The sequence below is a fragment of the Tachypleus tridentatus genome, chromosome 2, assembly GCF_004210375.1.
Source record: "Tachypleus tridentatus isolate NWPU-2018 chromosome 2, ASM421037v1, whole genome shotgun sequence".
NCBI lineage: Eukaryota > Metazoa > Arthropoda > Merostomata > Xiphosura > Limulidae > Tachypleus > Tachypleus tridentatus.
Window position 1 is genome coordinate 22,756,688 of NC_134826.1, and position 16,827 is coordinate 22,773,514.

The 16,827-nt window shown below is 33.1% G+C and overlaps 1 protein-coding gene across 2 annotated transcripts in view; it reads right to left on the reverse strand.

Annotated features, from left to right (window-relative positions):
* LOC143239452 (extended synaptotagmin-2-like) overlaps positions 1-16,827 on the reverse strand; it is a 64,974-nt gene that overhangs the window by 15,239 nt on the left and 32,908 nt on the right. For both annotated transcript variants that reach the window (XM_076480533.1, XM_076480540.1), the window contains exons 12-17: positions 15,526-15,574; positions 14,486-14,575; positions 14,145-14,234; positions 11,723-11,884; positions 9,404-9,553; positions 1,948-2,183 (exon numbers count right to left, since the gene is read on the reverse strand). In XM_076480533.1, the coding sequence (XP_076336648.1) occupies positions 1,948-2,183; positions 9,404-9,553; positions 11,723-11,884; positions 14,145-14,234; positions 14,486-14,575; positions 15,526-15,574 (777 nt within the window). The remainder of the gene's footprint in view (positions 1-1,947; positions 2,184-9,403; positions 9,554-11,722; positions 11,885-14,144; positions 14,235-14,485; positions 14,576-15,525; positions 15,575-16,827) is intronic.

Consider the following 16,827-nt stretch of genomic DNA (forward strand, 5'->3'; position numbering starts at 1 on the left):
TAGACACAAACCATTTTATTTTTGTTGAAGGCAAACATTGGAACAAAGAATCAAGCTAAAGTAAACCCCAGCACATTAATTGTATTCAATAAATTTTATTCTATACAAATAATTGAAACCTTACCCTGATAAAGTTAATATATTTTTTGTAACATTTCCTCAATAACTACTGACTCTAGTTTTTATCTTTGAATATCAATTATTGAACCTTACGTAATGAATGATATAAAATTTCAACAACTATTGGTAAGCCTTTGAAGAATATAATATTCATTACTTTTCCTAATGTCGAGTCACTGCGTGACCATAGTTTAGGAGTAATACATCTGTCACCAAATTTATTCTAAATGATTTGTAAAATACATATGAAGCCAAAAAAATCTTTAAACTTAAAACTGAAAGGTCACACTTACTGAATAAATGTGGAATAGGAGAATTCAATTATTGTAAGTTCTTCATAAAGTATCAACATCTGTTTGTTTGAATTTCTTTTCCTATTCAAGGTCCAAACGTTGGATTAAGAACATTATGTTCAACACCTTAATTTTGCAAAACTTAATTATTCATCTTATTTCATCTAAAGTTTATATCATAAGTGAACATTTTCTACAAAAATCTCATGAGAATGTGATGTTCTGTTCAGATTATTTAAAAAGTTTCTATCAGCAGTAATTACACTTTGCTTTTCTGGATTATGACAGGTCAGTTGAAATGGTGAAAATAAATTCAATGGTGGAAGAATGCAAAGAGGGCTTTAGACCATCGACTGTGCCTAGTTATTCGTAAATAACTAACTTCATTGATGTCAATAACAGTTCTTACATTCTACAAATCCAAGCATTTCAGAATTTCTATTTAGGTAACAATATCATTAATCATATTCTCTGATTATGCATTGAAATTCAAATAAAAAAATCAAAATATAGGTCAAATTCAGTTGACATCAGGTACACTTAAAGCCCACCTGAGGAAACCTGTCCATTTCTATAAACCTTCTTATAAATACTACTGGCTACAATTTTTATTAATTTCAATTAAGGAGCTATGAGTGCAGCTGTAATCCATTGTATGGAATAAAAAAACCCTAAATGTTCAAAATAAAATGTACTCAAATACAATATTTTGTTTTCAATTCATTTGAGCTGTAAATCATATGTATTCAGGTCACTCAAAATAACATGCCCTCTGTTTTCATGAATCTCCAATCAATTTCATCACATGCTTCACCAACACATAAAAGGTTTGAAAGACCAAAAAATATGCAGCCAATGACAAACTTGGATAAATACATGAAAAGATATTTTAATTTTAAAATGATTTCCAGTTAGTTGTTGTACACACTGGAATTTTTAGTTAATTTTGTGACAGTGAAGCTTAAATGGATAAATGTTTAAAGTTTTTGAGAGTGAAGTATTAATGATAGTGAATACTTTTCAGTGAGGTGGTCTGCAACTTTCGAGTGTTTTACAGCAGTCTCCCCTCTTTCTTTTTTTTTACAGATTTTTGTAGTTAAAACATGCTGCAGCTTTTGAAGAAAGTTGAGCAAATATTAATTGTTCACAATGTTTGACAAAGTTTTATCAAGTTTAGATAGATTATGACCATATACATTACTCTAAGTTTGATTAATTTTTATTCTCTAATGCCAGATATTTCAAAATAAAATCATAAAAAGTAATTTTGGGTGGGTGGTTTTTTTCCCCCTGAAATCCTTTCAGGACACTTCTCTGAACCAAAAACAGGGCCTGGATAAGCTCTTTGACCAATTGGCTTTTAAGCTTTTCAGTCTTCACTTAGGCCTATTCTTTGAAAACACATCAAGCACAGATATACACTGTGGTTATGAATACACAAATATGGCTACAATCCTTACATTTATGGCAGGCTAACCTCAAATGTAATAAAGATATCAAATGGAGAGAAACACAGAAATTAAGAAGCACATACGTAGAAACAAAACCACGATGTCTAATACTCTCATCTAGAACTTCTTTGCTGACTTTGGCTGAATCCAGAACAGGAGTCACTGTTGATAAAACAACATCTTCCAATGAAGGAGGAACAACATCACTAGTTTTTGAGACTTCTTCTTTTCCCTTGTCCTCTTCTTGTACAGAATCATCTTTTTCTTCACTAACCTCTGCTTCCGGTCTTTCTGCAGCAGTTGTTTGGGATTTCAAGATCTAATTAGGTGAATACATTTTCTAATCATACAAAGCAAAGAATATTACACTGATAACTATTATCTGGAGTTGCAATAACAACAAAAAGGCTTAATAGTTAAGAGATGTCCAAAAAGAAACAATATTTTTTTTTCCATATGCTGTTTATCAGTAAACTGTAGCTAATGAATGTTAAAAGGTCTACACCTGACTTTTTATAGCATCATTTTATAATTCATGCCTTAGTGGCACAAGTACCATATCACATGCTCCATAGCATAAAGACAAGTCGAGACCCTCTGTCACTCTTTATTGACATTTCAGGAAAATACTGAGTAAATTATATGTATTTATTAAGTCTTACTTAAAATACCTGTCTTCAGCATTTCATGGTAATCATGTTCCATGTTCAATTTTCATGCTAAAAAAAAACTAGCCATGCACTTCTTATGTTTTAATAAGCTTAAGTTTGGCAAATGATCTCTCAGCAGTGGCAATGGTGCCAGAAATTATTAAAAATAGGATGTCAAAATATCAGGAAACAAAGGTGCTAAGGTAGTGTTTTCAACAATGATGAGGTGGGTCATATCTTTGATTTAAATGATTTTGGGAATGCCATTTCTAATAGATGTTTGGAAACTTAAGAATTTGTATTATGAAAATGATGGTAATATGTCACTGCAATATGCTTTCTGGGACACTTCTACTTTGGGAAAAGCCCAGCATCTGTTACAGACATCAGAGACTAGTTGTACACTTGGTTCCACACTGTGGAACTAGTTTATGAGTTGCTGCATTACAATGTCCAAAAAAGAATAAAACAATAATTTTGAAATTTTGCATAGCATCTGCTAGTCTCTGATCTTAACTCATACCATCAAGTGGTCATTTGATACTTCGGATCCTTTTCATTGGAAGTTACAGTTATTGTCCTACTTTTATCCAAAAGAAACTGCAGTTCTTCCTTAGGTTCTCAAACTTATTACGATAAACTGCCAGAGTTTCAAAGGAACTTGAATACGTTTCTCAGCTTTTGTGAGATCAAATGATTCTTGCTGTAACATTTTAGAGAACCATTCACAGTTTCTAATTGTGCACTAAAGGACCATAAGAAAAACAAATTGGAAATACTCAACATTTTTTTTTAAAGTCCATCAATTCAGATGCTTCCTCACTTTGTTCTGACAGAAGGATGACTTTAGAAAGTGCTTTTAGTATGCCTACATATCAATCAGAGATTTGTAATGGGATGACCATAGCATGGATACAGTATTTTTTGAGATGTACCTCCCAGCTGACTTGTGAAAAAAACAAACAAAACCTGACACTTATGAAAATGCTATGGCAGTATGTACACCCCTGATGTGTCTTCACAACAAGCTGCAATATATTTGATGTGACAGCTGAGTAATACAATCCTTGACTGTCCTCAACATCAACCAAAATGGAAGATGTTCTCCAGCAACATGATACTGTTAAGTCTGACTGCAAATGAATGGAAAGTTAAGAGCCATAACCTGAAGCTTCCATCTTTTTGTATCTGTCAAAGATAGTGCACGTGGAATTCACTTATAAGCAGTTAATGGAAGATGTATCTTACTGAACTGGGACTAAATAGAGAAACATTATGTTTACTGGTTACAACCTCATACAGTTGGCTTACAAGAAGTTTGATCTTTCCTTTTGAACATCCCTTACAGAATACCAACATAACTTCTTGCAACAGAAGACTAACTACTGAAAACAGACAACATTTTAAAGGTTGTTTTTCATATATCAAAAGAGCTGTGACAGCTTTATGGAACCAATCAGAGTGTTCTCATGTTTAGGAAAAGCAAAATTGTATGAAAAGGATAATGAAATAATTTTTAGAAAAATAAAATCCATATTTTGTTTATTAGAAATGTAATTATTACATCATTTATGAACATTTTTATCTGCAAAGTACCGTTTTATCATGGACGAAATGTAAATGTTATTCCATCTCTAATCCAACAATCTGGAAGTCAGAAAAGTCAATACGATGTGAGAAATTAACCATCTTTCTTGGAAGAGTTTATTTTACTTCTCTATTTCTGACCTCAATATCTAATATAGTTTCACGTCCAATACATCACATCATTTTGAAAGTAGGTAGGTAGATATTTCATGTTTATTGGCACAAAGCTACTAGGTTATCTGTATCAAACAAGATGTAGTATACTGTAATGGTATATGGAAACTAAGGTAAAAATACCTAAAATACGTAAAATTAAGACCCACCAGGAAAACTGAAGCATCAAGTTCAAACTTGCTACCAGTCACCTGAAGTTGGCTTTTACAGACCTGGGTTCAGGTCAAAATAAAATTAAAATGTGTAAAAGAAATCATGTTAAACCAGTATATAGTTCAATAAAAACCTTAAGTTAAAAAGACCAATGGCTCTTAAAAATGTAAAAACATGAGTGAGGTAGCCAGTATCACCTCTGACACTGGTTAATGTCAAGGGCAAACCTACTTTAAAAATATGTTTAAAATGGTATCATCATTCTTGGTTGTAATGATGGCATGATAATAAAATATGTACGATTGTGACCCGAGTGCCACACAGACCACACATTGGTGCATCAGTACCAGAAAAAATGAAGTGGCGAGTTAAAAAACTGTAACCAATGTGTAGTTTAGCCAAAACAACTTCCTCCCTTTGATCTTTACAGAAACAAGATGGCCAAGAGCTAAAGAAGACTTGATTTGAAAAAAGCTTATTATTTTGTTACTCACTCCAGGTCAATTACTAACTGGTGTATAGTCGGGTTTTGATAACTGAACAATAGTCCATGTATGGAACAGGGATGGTGGTGATAGAGCCAGAGCAGATGGACTTTGCTGCTCTGGTATCCAAAATAACTGGACAGAGATTGGTCAATTTGTTTTATATATTGATAAGAAAGCGATGGTAACTAATACGGAATGATGTCAGGGCCAATAGACAGCTGAGTGAATCAGTATAGATCACACAGTTTGTATATTACACAGTTTTAACATGATTCAGAGTATGAAAAATGGCATACAATTCAGCAGTGAACACAAAGTGTAGAGGGGATCTGTGTGCTACAACTGAACTGTAACAAACCATAGCAGAGCGTATAGAGGCACCTGATTTTGAACCATCCGTATATATGGGAATGGATGGATTGTTTGAAAGATGTTCAGCAAATAAAGAGCAATATTTCTGTTCAGGCATACTGGCCTTCCTCAGATGACTCAAAGATAGGTCAATGTTGGGGATAGTAATTAGCCATGGTGGAAGAGGCCAAACTGTTAACACTGCCATGCTATTAAAAGATGTATCCAATTTTTCTGATTGTGCCCAAATACGAAGGCTAAAAAGAACAATGGCAGATTTTCTATCATAAAAAATTGTGGTAAAGAGCAAAGTTTGGAAGAATACATAAGAGACAGTTGCAAATGGCGAATATACAGAGGGGGTTCATGAGACTCCACATACAAACTTTAGACTGGAGAAGTACAAAAGGCTCCAGTGCAAAGCCAAAGCCCCTGACAGTGGAGAGGATCCAGCATTTTCAGTGCTGAGGTTCTGGCAGAACCATAAACCATGGACCCACTGTCAAGTTTGGATTGGATAAGGGGATGATAAATTTTTAAGCATGGAGTATCAATCTGCTCCCCAAGAGGTGGAAGAGAGGACATGGAGGATGTTCAATGCTCTTATACATTTGACATGAAGTTACTTGATGTGGGAAATAAAGTTTAATTTAGAGTCAAATATAAGATCTAAGAACTTTCCCTCAGGGAAAACAGGAAGTACATCATCATCAATACGATGTTTTGGATCTTGATGAATACTCTGTTGGTGGCAGAAATGTACACAAACAGTTTTAGACAGAGAAAGTTGAAAACCATTTGCTGTGGTCCACTTAAGTATATAACTGATTGAAGTTTGTAGCTGCCACTCAATAAACCATATGTTTGATGACTGACATGAGATGTGAAAGTCATCAATGAAAAGACCATTTGCAACTGTAGTGTGCAGCTGTTCACTGGTGGCATTAATCTTTATAATGAAAAGTGTGACACTCAGAACACAGTCCTGAGGGACTCCAAGTTCCTGTGGGAAAAAAAACAGGAAAATGTTGAGCCCACATGGACCTGGAATCGGCAGTTCATTGAAAAATGCTTAATAAAAAGTGACAAATTGCCACGTAATCCGTACGAGTGAAGGTCTCCCAAGATGCCATATCTTCATGTTGTATCATAAGCTTTTTCTAAATCAAAAAAATAGAAACAAGATGTTGTCACTTCAAAAAGGCTTCTCTAACTAATGTTTCAAGGCAAATTAAGTGATCCATTGTGGAGCATTGTCTTTGGAACCCACACTGAGTGGGTGAGAGAAGGTTGTTTTATTCAAGAAACCAAACAAGATGAGCATTAATCATTCTCTCTAAGGTCTTACTGAAACAATTAGTCAAAGCAATGGGACAGTAATTTGAAGGAATGTTTGGATCCTTCCCAGGTTTAAGAATAGAGAGTACAATAGCTTGGCACCAAGCATCAGGAAAGACATTCTCCTGCCATATCTGGTTAAAGACAGCCAGAAGAATAGTAAGAGAGGCAAGAGAAAGGTGGCATAGCATCTCATAATGTATAACATTAGGTCCAACTGATGTATTGCCAGACCAATGAAGCACAAGTTCAAGTTCCACCAGTGTAAGAGGGCGATTGTAGTCATGTGGATGATCAGTTGAAAAGGAAAGAGGCAGATGTTCAATTCATGTTATAATAGCTAAGGAAGGAGATGAGTTTGAAGAGCTAGATACATGAGAGGAACGTTCACTAAAAGTAGTGGCAATGCTCTGAGCATCAGCAACTGCATGGCCATTGAATATTAAGATAGAGGGGAACAGAAGTGTACTCTCCACTCACCTTCTGAATCTTCTTCTGGTGAAAAAATGCTGGAGGTATATTTAATCCAAGATTCCTTCTGGCTTTGACACTTAACTCGCTGAGCCTGTGCAAGGGCTTGCTGAAATACAATGTGATTTGAAAGTGTGGGATATCTACGAACTTTATCCCAAGCACATTTCTGAGCTTTTCGTGTTATAGAACAAGCAAAATTATTTCACCAAGGGTGAGGATCCTTGATGTCATTCACATTTGATTGAAAACCTTGACAGTTCCATTGGGTTAGCATGACCATCTTTATTTATTTTGGAGGAGAATTTGACATGGAAACCTTCTGCTTGAGACTGCACTTTTTTCTTTACTGAATGTGGGTTGGTCACTCTTTAGTGATCCTGCACTGGATCGAGTAGGCAGGTCAGTGTTTGTAGACATAAGTTCCAGTGATTGAGAATGTGAATGAATGGGTTGTTTAATTTTTGTGGTGTCAAGAGAGGAAACCCCATGGAAATACCTGGGCTTGAACAAGGTGAAGTTGGGCAATGACTGGAAGATGTGGTAGGGACACAGACAGAAGTAGATACTGATTTGTTAACCTTTTGATTTTGGAGGGTACTAGATTAAAATGTGCTGTTAAGGATTCCGTAGGAGGCACGGAAAGGTCTGTCTGGACTCTTACTGTACTAGTGGAATGGATTACAGCAGCTTAAGTCTGAGATGGAACTGGGAATAGTAATTTCCAAGCCTCTGGGTAAGTAATATTGTGAACTGTCTTGAGATGTTGTATTTCTTTCTCTTCTACCCATGTATGGCAAGAAGTAAAATAGGAAGTATGTGGACCATTACAGTTAATACAATGTGGTTCTAGTTGGTATTCAAAAGCATCATGGTCTTAGCACAACGAGCACATGTTAAGGAACCATGGCAAGATGTTTTCGAGTGACCAAATCGTTAACCATGAAAACATCTCATAGGGTTAGAAATATAAGGCCGTACTTTACAATTCAGATATCCTGCCTCGATTGCAGTAGGAGAATGCGATGCTGTAAATGTTAATATTAGAACGTTTGATGGCTTCATAATCCCCTCTCTACAAGTGAAAATTTGGCACACGGCTGTAACACCTTGGCTGGTGAAACCTGTGATGATCTCTGACTCTGGAATGGTCTTTAAATCCCTCTCAACTGTAGCTCCTCTGGAAGAATTCAAAGTAGAATGAGGAGCAACTTCAATGGGTATATCCCCAATGGCCTTCAACTTCAAAAGGAGCTTCCACTAAAATGTCCCCAAACCATAATTTTTTTACCAATTAGGTAAGCCAGCAAGCCCTTCTAAACCCTTCTGAATAAGAAATGGAGGCATCTGCTCTAAGGGTTTTTTAGTTAAGGAATACATAATTAAAAATCTCGGAACAGATTCAAGTTGTGAGTTTGACCGTACAGAGTCATCGATGCAAGGTTGTTTGCCAGTAATCGGTTTTCTTCTCTATGCTATCATGCTTGTTTTTTGTTTTTTTTAATTAAGAGGTATCCATAATTTAAAAAAAAAAAAGAATATTTCAGTGCCCACTGACCCCACCCAACCATGTAGCCCTACAAGGCATCTGCAGCAATGCCAGTGTTTCGTGAGCACTATACCCGAACACCAGTATCAGGCATAACATTGAGGATGTCTTATGCTGGCACACAGTTGATCTTGGCCCAAATGGACTAGCTGACTGATCTTGAAGGGGGTGCCACCACAAGACCTCCTGTCTACAGGAATTCAAGGCCAAAGTTGTGTGCTGGAGTTGGACCCCTCAACTACCAGGATCTTCTCCTCCTCTTTATGGGCCAACATGCACGGCAAACACGCAGATCGATGTTTAGATCCCAGAGGAGGTAAACTGAAAGTACAGAATCTTCTCTGGGAGGTCCCCTCACCATGTACAGGAATCCACATCGAGGGGTCATTTTGAAGTAAAGAAAACTTTAAAATAATTAGACCATTATTTTGTGTTAATTAACAGATCTCTTAAATAATCTTACAGTAGCATTATTTGTAAATGAGTACCTTCCATGTTTCTAGGTGAGGTTTTTATTAAATACAAGAAAGTGCAAAATAAAAGCTGTTAATATACATTATAGGAAAAATAAATGTATAAAAATGTATTATACCAAGCTACTTTCATCAGTATATCTCCAACACACATCAAATGTATGTACCTATGCAAATATCTAGTGGATTTCCTTTGCCTTTCTATCAAAACATTACATCAGGTTAAAAATCTATGTAAATGGTTGCACTTATATTGTTCAAGTTTCAATAATGCTTCAAATTTATATGGAAATAAAAAGTTTTACCTTGAGATGCAACATTAGTATAATTTGAGACTCTGAACCAGAATCCTTCAGAAAGAATGGCTGGTCAAGTTGAAGACCCTTTTCTTTCAACAAGAAATTTGTTGGAATAACACAATGACCTAAAGGTTTCTCAGACTTTTCGTCTTTTACCTAAAAGCAGATATTTGGAGAAAAAAAGTTCACATTCAACTGTTAACCATTAATGGGAGAGAAAAAAGAAAATCTGTAAAAATACAATATAATCACACATAGGCTTCTACAATAATGCGAATATGCTTATTTAGAATAAAAACTTAAAGAGAATAAAATATAAGTTAGAGATAAACAAACTACTTGTAAAGATCTTTTAAGTACCAAAATTATCACTTGTAGTGAATGATTAATGAAAATGAACTGTTTTCTGAAAACCAAATTATCTCCCTTCCATGTTGTGAATAAGGAACTACTGCACAATATTAAGTGACTGATGACATGTTATGAGCAGCCACTTTGTTAATGTGAGAAGGCATTTACTCTGATCAAAATTACTGGAAATCATGCTGTGTATAATAAGTACAGTATCCTGGCAAACAATATCAGGTCTCTTGGTGATGAAAAACCCACTCGAAATAAATATGTATCTCACAACAGCTGGTGTGGGTATTAACACTTTTATTGATAAGGAGAGAACAATTTTCCGATCTTCCTAGGTCGCATCTGAAACCAATATAAAGGGACCCCTTTATACCTATACTAATTAATAACCCAACATTTCACTGCAACGTTCCTTACAATCTCGTACCTGTTTATACTCTTGTCCCTAAGACATATGCTAAGCAATGGTCAGTTGCAAACTCTTTGTTAACCTGAAGATGACCTAGGAAGGTTGAAACATTGTTCTCTCCTTATTAATATCAGGTCTTATGCTGATTCTGGTAAACTTAATTTAATTTCAATGCATATTAACATTCGTACTCATCCTGAACAAATAAGTGATGAATGTCTTAAACAGCTAATTATGATAAACATGGACTGGCCATTATTTTTCCAGATATTAATATCAGAACCAAACTCTGAAATAAATGCTATGTATATTCACCCAGCAGACAGGCTAAATCAACTAGAACTACCTTGGTGAGTGATTGAGTAAAACAAAAGTTTGTACTTCTTTGAAGGGTGATAAATAAATTAGAAAAGAGAGGATGGTTAGAGAGAAAATGCCACAATTCTTACACTAGGGGAAATTCAGGGTTTTCTAAAGATTGCCTCATAAAATTAAGAACTGAAAACTCCTACACCATTGAAGTGTGAATTTATAAGTACATTTTTATGCTATACCTACAAGCTGGAGAACAGAATATTATGGATATTAGCTGAAAAATCACAACAAATTCAGCTTAAGGTTTATGCATGCATATCATTATAATAAAATGACTTCACATTTGTTAAAGATCTTGTGAATGATTGGTAAAATAGATTTGCACCACAAAATTCAGATTCTGAACAATCACTATATAAACTTATGTTAGAATTTCAGTATTTTTGCTCCTTGTGTTTTCTTTATTTCAATTTTTTATTTTTTGTTCTAAGGGTCAAAGTGAAAAACTGGGCAATGGAAGTGGAAGGTGGGATAATATTTAGATTTTGTTTTTTTTATACCTTAATGTGGGTGTGCTTATTTCTTTTTACTGATATTATTAACTATGTTATATAGCCTTGATCTCCCTGGAATTTGATATTGTTTTTTGTTTTTTTTAATATTGCAAATTAATTGGTTAGTATGCTGATATTTTACTTTCTAATGTTAAAGCCTATTATATTTTTTTCTACTTTAATAATAAATACTGCTATTCATACCAGTTGTAACAAGTTAATTATTATTATTATCAGTTTTATACTTTTCATATGTAACAGTCAATTAACAATAGAACCTTGCAAGACAGAAGTTTACCCAACAATGGAAAATTTTTTATGAAAATTTAAAAATGAAATGTACATAAAACATTAATTTCAACAACGTAGTAAAGAAATATTGATATTCAGAAACTTTCTACCATGACTAGTGTCAGCAGGAAAAGCCATTGATCAATAATGTTTTTACATTTCATAATTTTGTCTTCCAAAATAGAACTGGTTGTTGTGTTTTTGCCTATTGCGTCATTAAGTTTGAACTAGAATAAATAACTCGGTGAGAAAAAAATTGCAAAAAGTGCAGTCATGATTATATAATTTAGACAACACAACTATTTTACAGATGTTTAATGCTTCTAGGTGTGTCGTGTGCTACTGAAGTATAATTATACAAATAAATGATAAATAACATTACATGAACACACATACCTGAACAACCACCTCTTCATTTTCTGGATTAGCCATGAGAAAATGAAAATTCTCCTCCCAAACAGGATCATTGGTATTTGGCTTCACAGATGTGCAAACCTTATTTGCTCCAACTGTGAGTTCTATCAAAGGACTGGGTTCTGATGCAGCTTGTGAAGCATTCTGAGGAACAAAGAAATAAAACTGTTAGGCTTAGCATAATGGAATAATGAAAATTAATTAATTTTGTATTTCTGAACACAAGAAATTGTATCGATGGAATTGTGGCAAGAATGTTGAGTATCATAAACATTAAAAAATTAGATTGTAACACAGTTTCTACTTCGTTGGAATAACAATATATTCAACATCAATACTGCTTATTTGAAAATTAAACAAATGAGGTACGTGTTTAAGAAATATTTTGTTTAAATATTTGTTTGTTTGCTTGCTTTAGTACAAAGCTAAACAATAAGCTACCTGCTCTCTCTCTCTCTTCCATGGAGAACTGAACTCTACATTTTACTGTTATAAGTCTGTAAAACATACTGCAAACCCAATGAGAGATGGATAAATAATTACCATATATAAATAACAAGCAAACGTACCTGCCCCAGTGATGGGGAAAGTTTAAGTTAATCTATCAATTTAAATTATTTCATTGACTATAAAAGGGTTAACTGTGTTGCACTCTTGGTTCCACTCAAAACCAAAGCTCTGACGACCATAAAAAGTAATTGTTGAGTATTTCAGTCATGCTATGAGCCACTCAAAGGTAACATATAATAAATCTATATTTTTATTCTTTAAGTTCTATTACATTTTAAACTTTGAATGATGCGTGAGTTTTTCTTATAGCCAAGCCACACAGGGCTATCTCCTGTGCCTACCGAGGGGCACTGAACCCCTGATTTTAGCATTGTAAATCCATAGAGTTACCACTTTCCCAGCAGGAGACGTGAATGATAGTGTGATTAATTCCTAACAATGTAGTGTAAAATACCTTTCTTGCAAAATAGAATTTGTTATCAATATTATTTATGTCTGTTCTCCCTGATTTCATAAGTGAATGAGAAGCCTGCATGAGAAGCTTTGCAAACATTGTACAAGATACGAGACACACAAAAGCTCAGACACCATAGTTCACAATATGTACAATACAATAAAATTTATTGCTTACCTTCCAAAAAAATCTGTTTCAATTAAATATAATATTTTCTGTTTGTTCTAATGTATTAAGAAAAAAAGAGAAAGAGAAACTGTGTGATTTGGGGTCAACTTTTGAGGTCAACTTTTTTATGCCTGTAATGATGATATACAGAGGGTTATATTACATTACTAATCTGTTGTAACGTTGCATGTTACAATAAAATTTTTGGTATTTTTTGTAGATTAAACAAATCAATTTGTATATCACAACAAAGGAGGCTTAGCATTACAAGTCCTAATTAAAAAAATAAATAAATAAACCCTTTGTCATATTATTTGGTAAATAAATAACTTTTTTGATTACTAGTCAAAGCTACATTTTTAAAATTAGGTTTCATTCCAGCCTTTCTTTTAAGAATCAAAACAAAAATTTCAATATTACTACTTTTTGTGTAATTACAGCTGGTTTAACTGAAGAAGTGACAAGGTAAGATTGAGAAAACACGAACAAGTTACCTGTCAGCCAAACCATTTGTTTTTTTGCTTTCTTTTAAACTTTAAAAAATATGTTAGAATACATTTTAAAGAGATAAGTGAGTTAAAAACATTTGTTTGTTTGTAGATTACACAAGTGTTAACTGCAAGAGCCATCCCTAGTTTTAATATTAAAGACTTCAGGGAAGTTAGTTGGTCAACACTACCTTCCATCAACTCTTGGGTACTCTCATCAGATACTAGGAGCAGTGAGATTTGGCTATCTTATAACCCCACAGGACCATGCTGAGCCAATTACAAACAGTGATACATTTAAGAATTTTTAATGTACTCCAATGATGAATGATGTATTACAGTAATCATTAGTCAAAAACAATTATCTGCACCTAGTCAAAATACTAAATAATTAATCTTTTTCTGAAAGATTTGAAATGACACCCCAGTTCCAAGCTCATAGCTTTTTTAAATAACCTCAAAATTTGATAATACAATCTATACATTTAATCATTCTTTTGAACTAATGATCCATTTCACACACTAGAAACATGAAGAATAAAACTTACTTCAAGGAACAAAATTGATGGTTCAATATCGTAAGCCTTGCTGAAAAATATATCCTGGCGACATTTAAAATACAACACATACCATACTTAATGTTGAATTTAGTAGTGCCAGATATTAAAACATGTATGATTTAAATACACGACTCTATGATTAATTTTCTACACTTTCAGTAGAGAGTCACATCAGCTGAGACGTAGCATAATTAAGACAAAATAAATAAAGAAGTTATACTTACAGGAAGATGTTTAGCAGAGTCAACAAATACAAGTAACAATGCAGATGAAAGAGAAGTTTTGGAAGACAAACTCTTTGTGTACATCACTTCCTAAAAATAGATGAAAACTGTAACTGCTAGGAAGTTTTGTTCTCAAATTAACGTTTTTCTCTACTGTTTAAAAAAGTCAAAAAATAAAAGTTCAGAAATTCCAGTTTTTACACATGTAGATTTAAAATTATTTGAAACAAGTTAATATCATTGAAGAAAGACAACATTTAGTGACAATTTAGTGTTTTTTTTTTTCATTTCTCCATTTTAATTATCATATTTAGTGTAAAAATAAAAATGAATTCTCTCACAGCATGAAGACTTTCTGGATCTTCACTCAAAGCCAGCCACGTTATATCCACATTTATTTTCCCTGTCTTGATGTCTTGGAGGCGATGCCACTTCATAAATACAAAAATTAATACCATTGCTTGTTGCTTTTTATATTAAATTATGCAATGATTCAAACATTTTCATCAAGGTTATCAATCACAATGAAATACATTTACAAATTTACTTTAATACAATATTAGAAGTTTACAATACCAATACTATAAAATGTTATTAACAAAGTACAAATAATGTTTACACATGGATCCAGTAGAAACAGTTGGTAAAATTCAGGTTTATTAACTGTTACTACCATTAATTCATAGGCATGATTAACTATTTATATTCATAATTGTTTAGTGTGTTCTGTAAGAATAGTTTCCATAATTATCCTAGTAATTATCAAACTATGTTACAAAATTTCTGGTCTATTTATAAAATGTAGATCATAACCTGGTTTGGATTAGTTTACAGCTGGAGAGACAAATGTTAATGGACACTATCACTGTTGAATTGCTAGATTGTGATTTCTGGGAGGACATTAGCAGCATCTGCTCTGATTTAAGGAGTTTATGTTATGTTACTTAACATAAATTGTTCAATTTCTTTTCTTAATGACTGAATAAAAAAAAAGATTAATAATGTTATATGTTTTGCATAATAAATATCTTTGTAACACAATTTCCAGACTTCACTGAAGACAGAATGATTGTAATCCAAAACAATTACACCTTGTAAATAAAATCTTTTGCATGTTATCAACTTTCTTCATTTTCATTACTAGACCTTGTTTTCACCATCAAAAATATGCTATTAAACTAAACCCTCAAATTACCAATTTGTGTTTATATTGCTTATTACCAATATAGCTCACATACTGCATCATACAGTGATTGCAAACTGTAAATTTTACAACATATGACATAAAGAAGTGACCAGAAAAATACACTCATTAAACTAAAAATACACTCTTATTAAAAATAAGAGTTTAAAATATTACTGAAAACATGTTGAAACTTACAGCACAGCTCCTTCCTTCAGCAATTAAAGTAGAAATGTTGAGGCTTATCCTGTACAAATTATGATATTCAGTATTAACAGTTGTACAAGCATGGTTTTATTATTCATAAAATGTCAAAAACTACTCAGACTGAAATGTTTTCACATATGTATGAATAAACTTACAAAAACGAAAATAACACAAATGAATATCCTTGCACTGGACAACCATTACTTTTGAAAAAGGCTTATTTTAGCATATATCCACCAACATTATTAGGTCTATACCCAATACTACCATTTTCTTTTATTATCTTTACTCAACATTTATTTTCATCTCTCGCAAGTGTTTCCTGAAGCAATACACCTGATACTCAATTTCTTAAAAGCATTTTCCACTCACATTTGACAGTGTGTTACCTACTACCTGTGAATGCCTCTTTAATAAATCCACAATTAACAGACATGAAATGATACAAAATGGTTATTTTTCAGCCCAGGTATCCTTTACTACACGAGAGAAAGTTTTAGTTCCTTACATTTGGAATTTTATTAAACGACTTTTTATTTGTTATACCAATTAGTATAGCATAACATCTTAGAAAATAATCCATATTTTAATGATATACAAGTTTTAAGCTCTTAATTCTACAAGAAAATATTCTTTAATATCCTGAATATCCCCTAGTATGACACACGACATTTTCTCTCGGTATCTTATCTTCTCCATTTTCCCACCACCCATTGAAAGAGTAAGAAATTAAATGTAAATTATTACTATGGAATCATTACTGCACAAACAAATTATGATTTTTACAGGCTTCAATTTTGTTTGGTTACAGAATTATCAAAAGAAAATCAAAATCTTGCAGCTACACACATCTTCTCTTTCAGGATGTGTTAAGACCTCTCTCTTACATTTAATTATATATTAGATATAACTCGTAGAAAGTCAAGATTTTCATCTATCAAATGATATATTGCATAATGCTGAGTTTTGAACAGGTCAATTCACTCAGGTAAACAGTAATGTTTCAGTGAGAGACTCAATAACTAGAATGTATGAATTTGTGACAGCTCTTGTGGCATAGATAGAAAGTCAGAAAATTGTAAGAGCCAGAGGGGACTGTCAACTTTTTAAATGTTGTTAGTCTATGTTCTTTGCTGATGCGTTAGTTAATTAAACAAAATTACTCAGTGCATTAGTGTAAGAAAAGAAGTCTGGCTGAGTACTTTGTTTCTTGTTTATTTATTATTTTAAAAGTAACTAAAATGCATAAACAGGGATCTTTCTATGTTAGCTAAGATTACTTTATGTAAAATA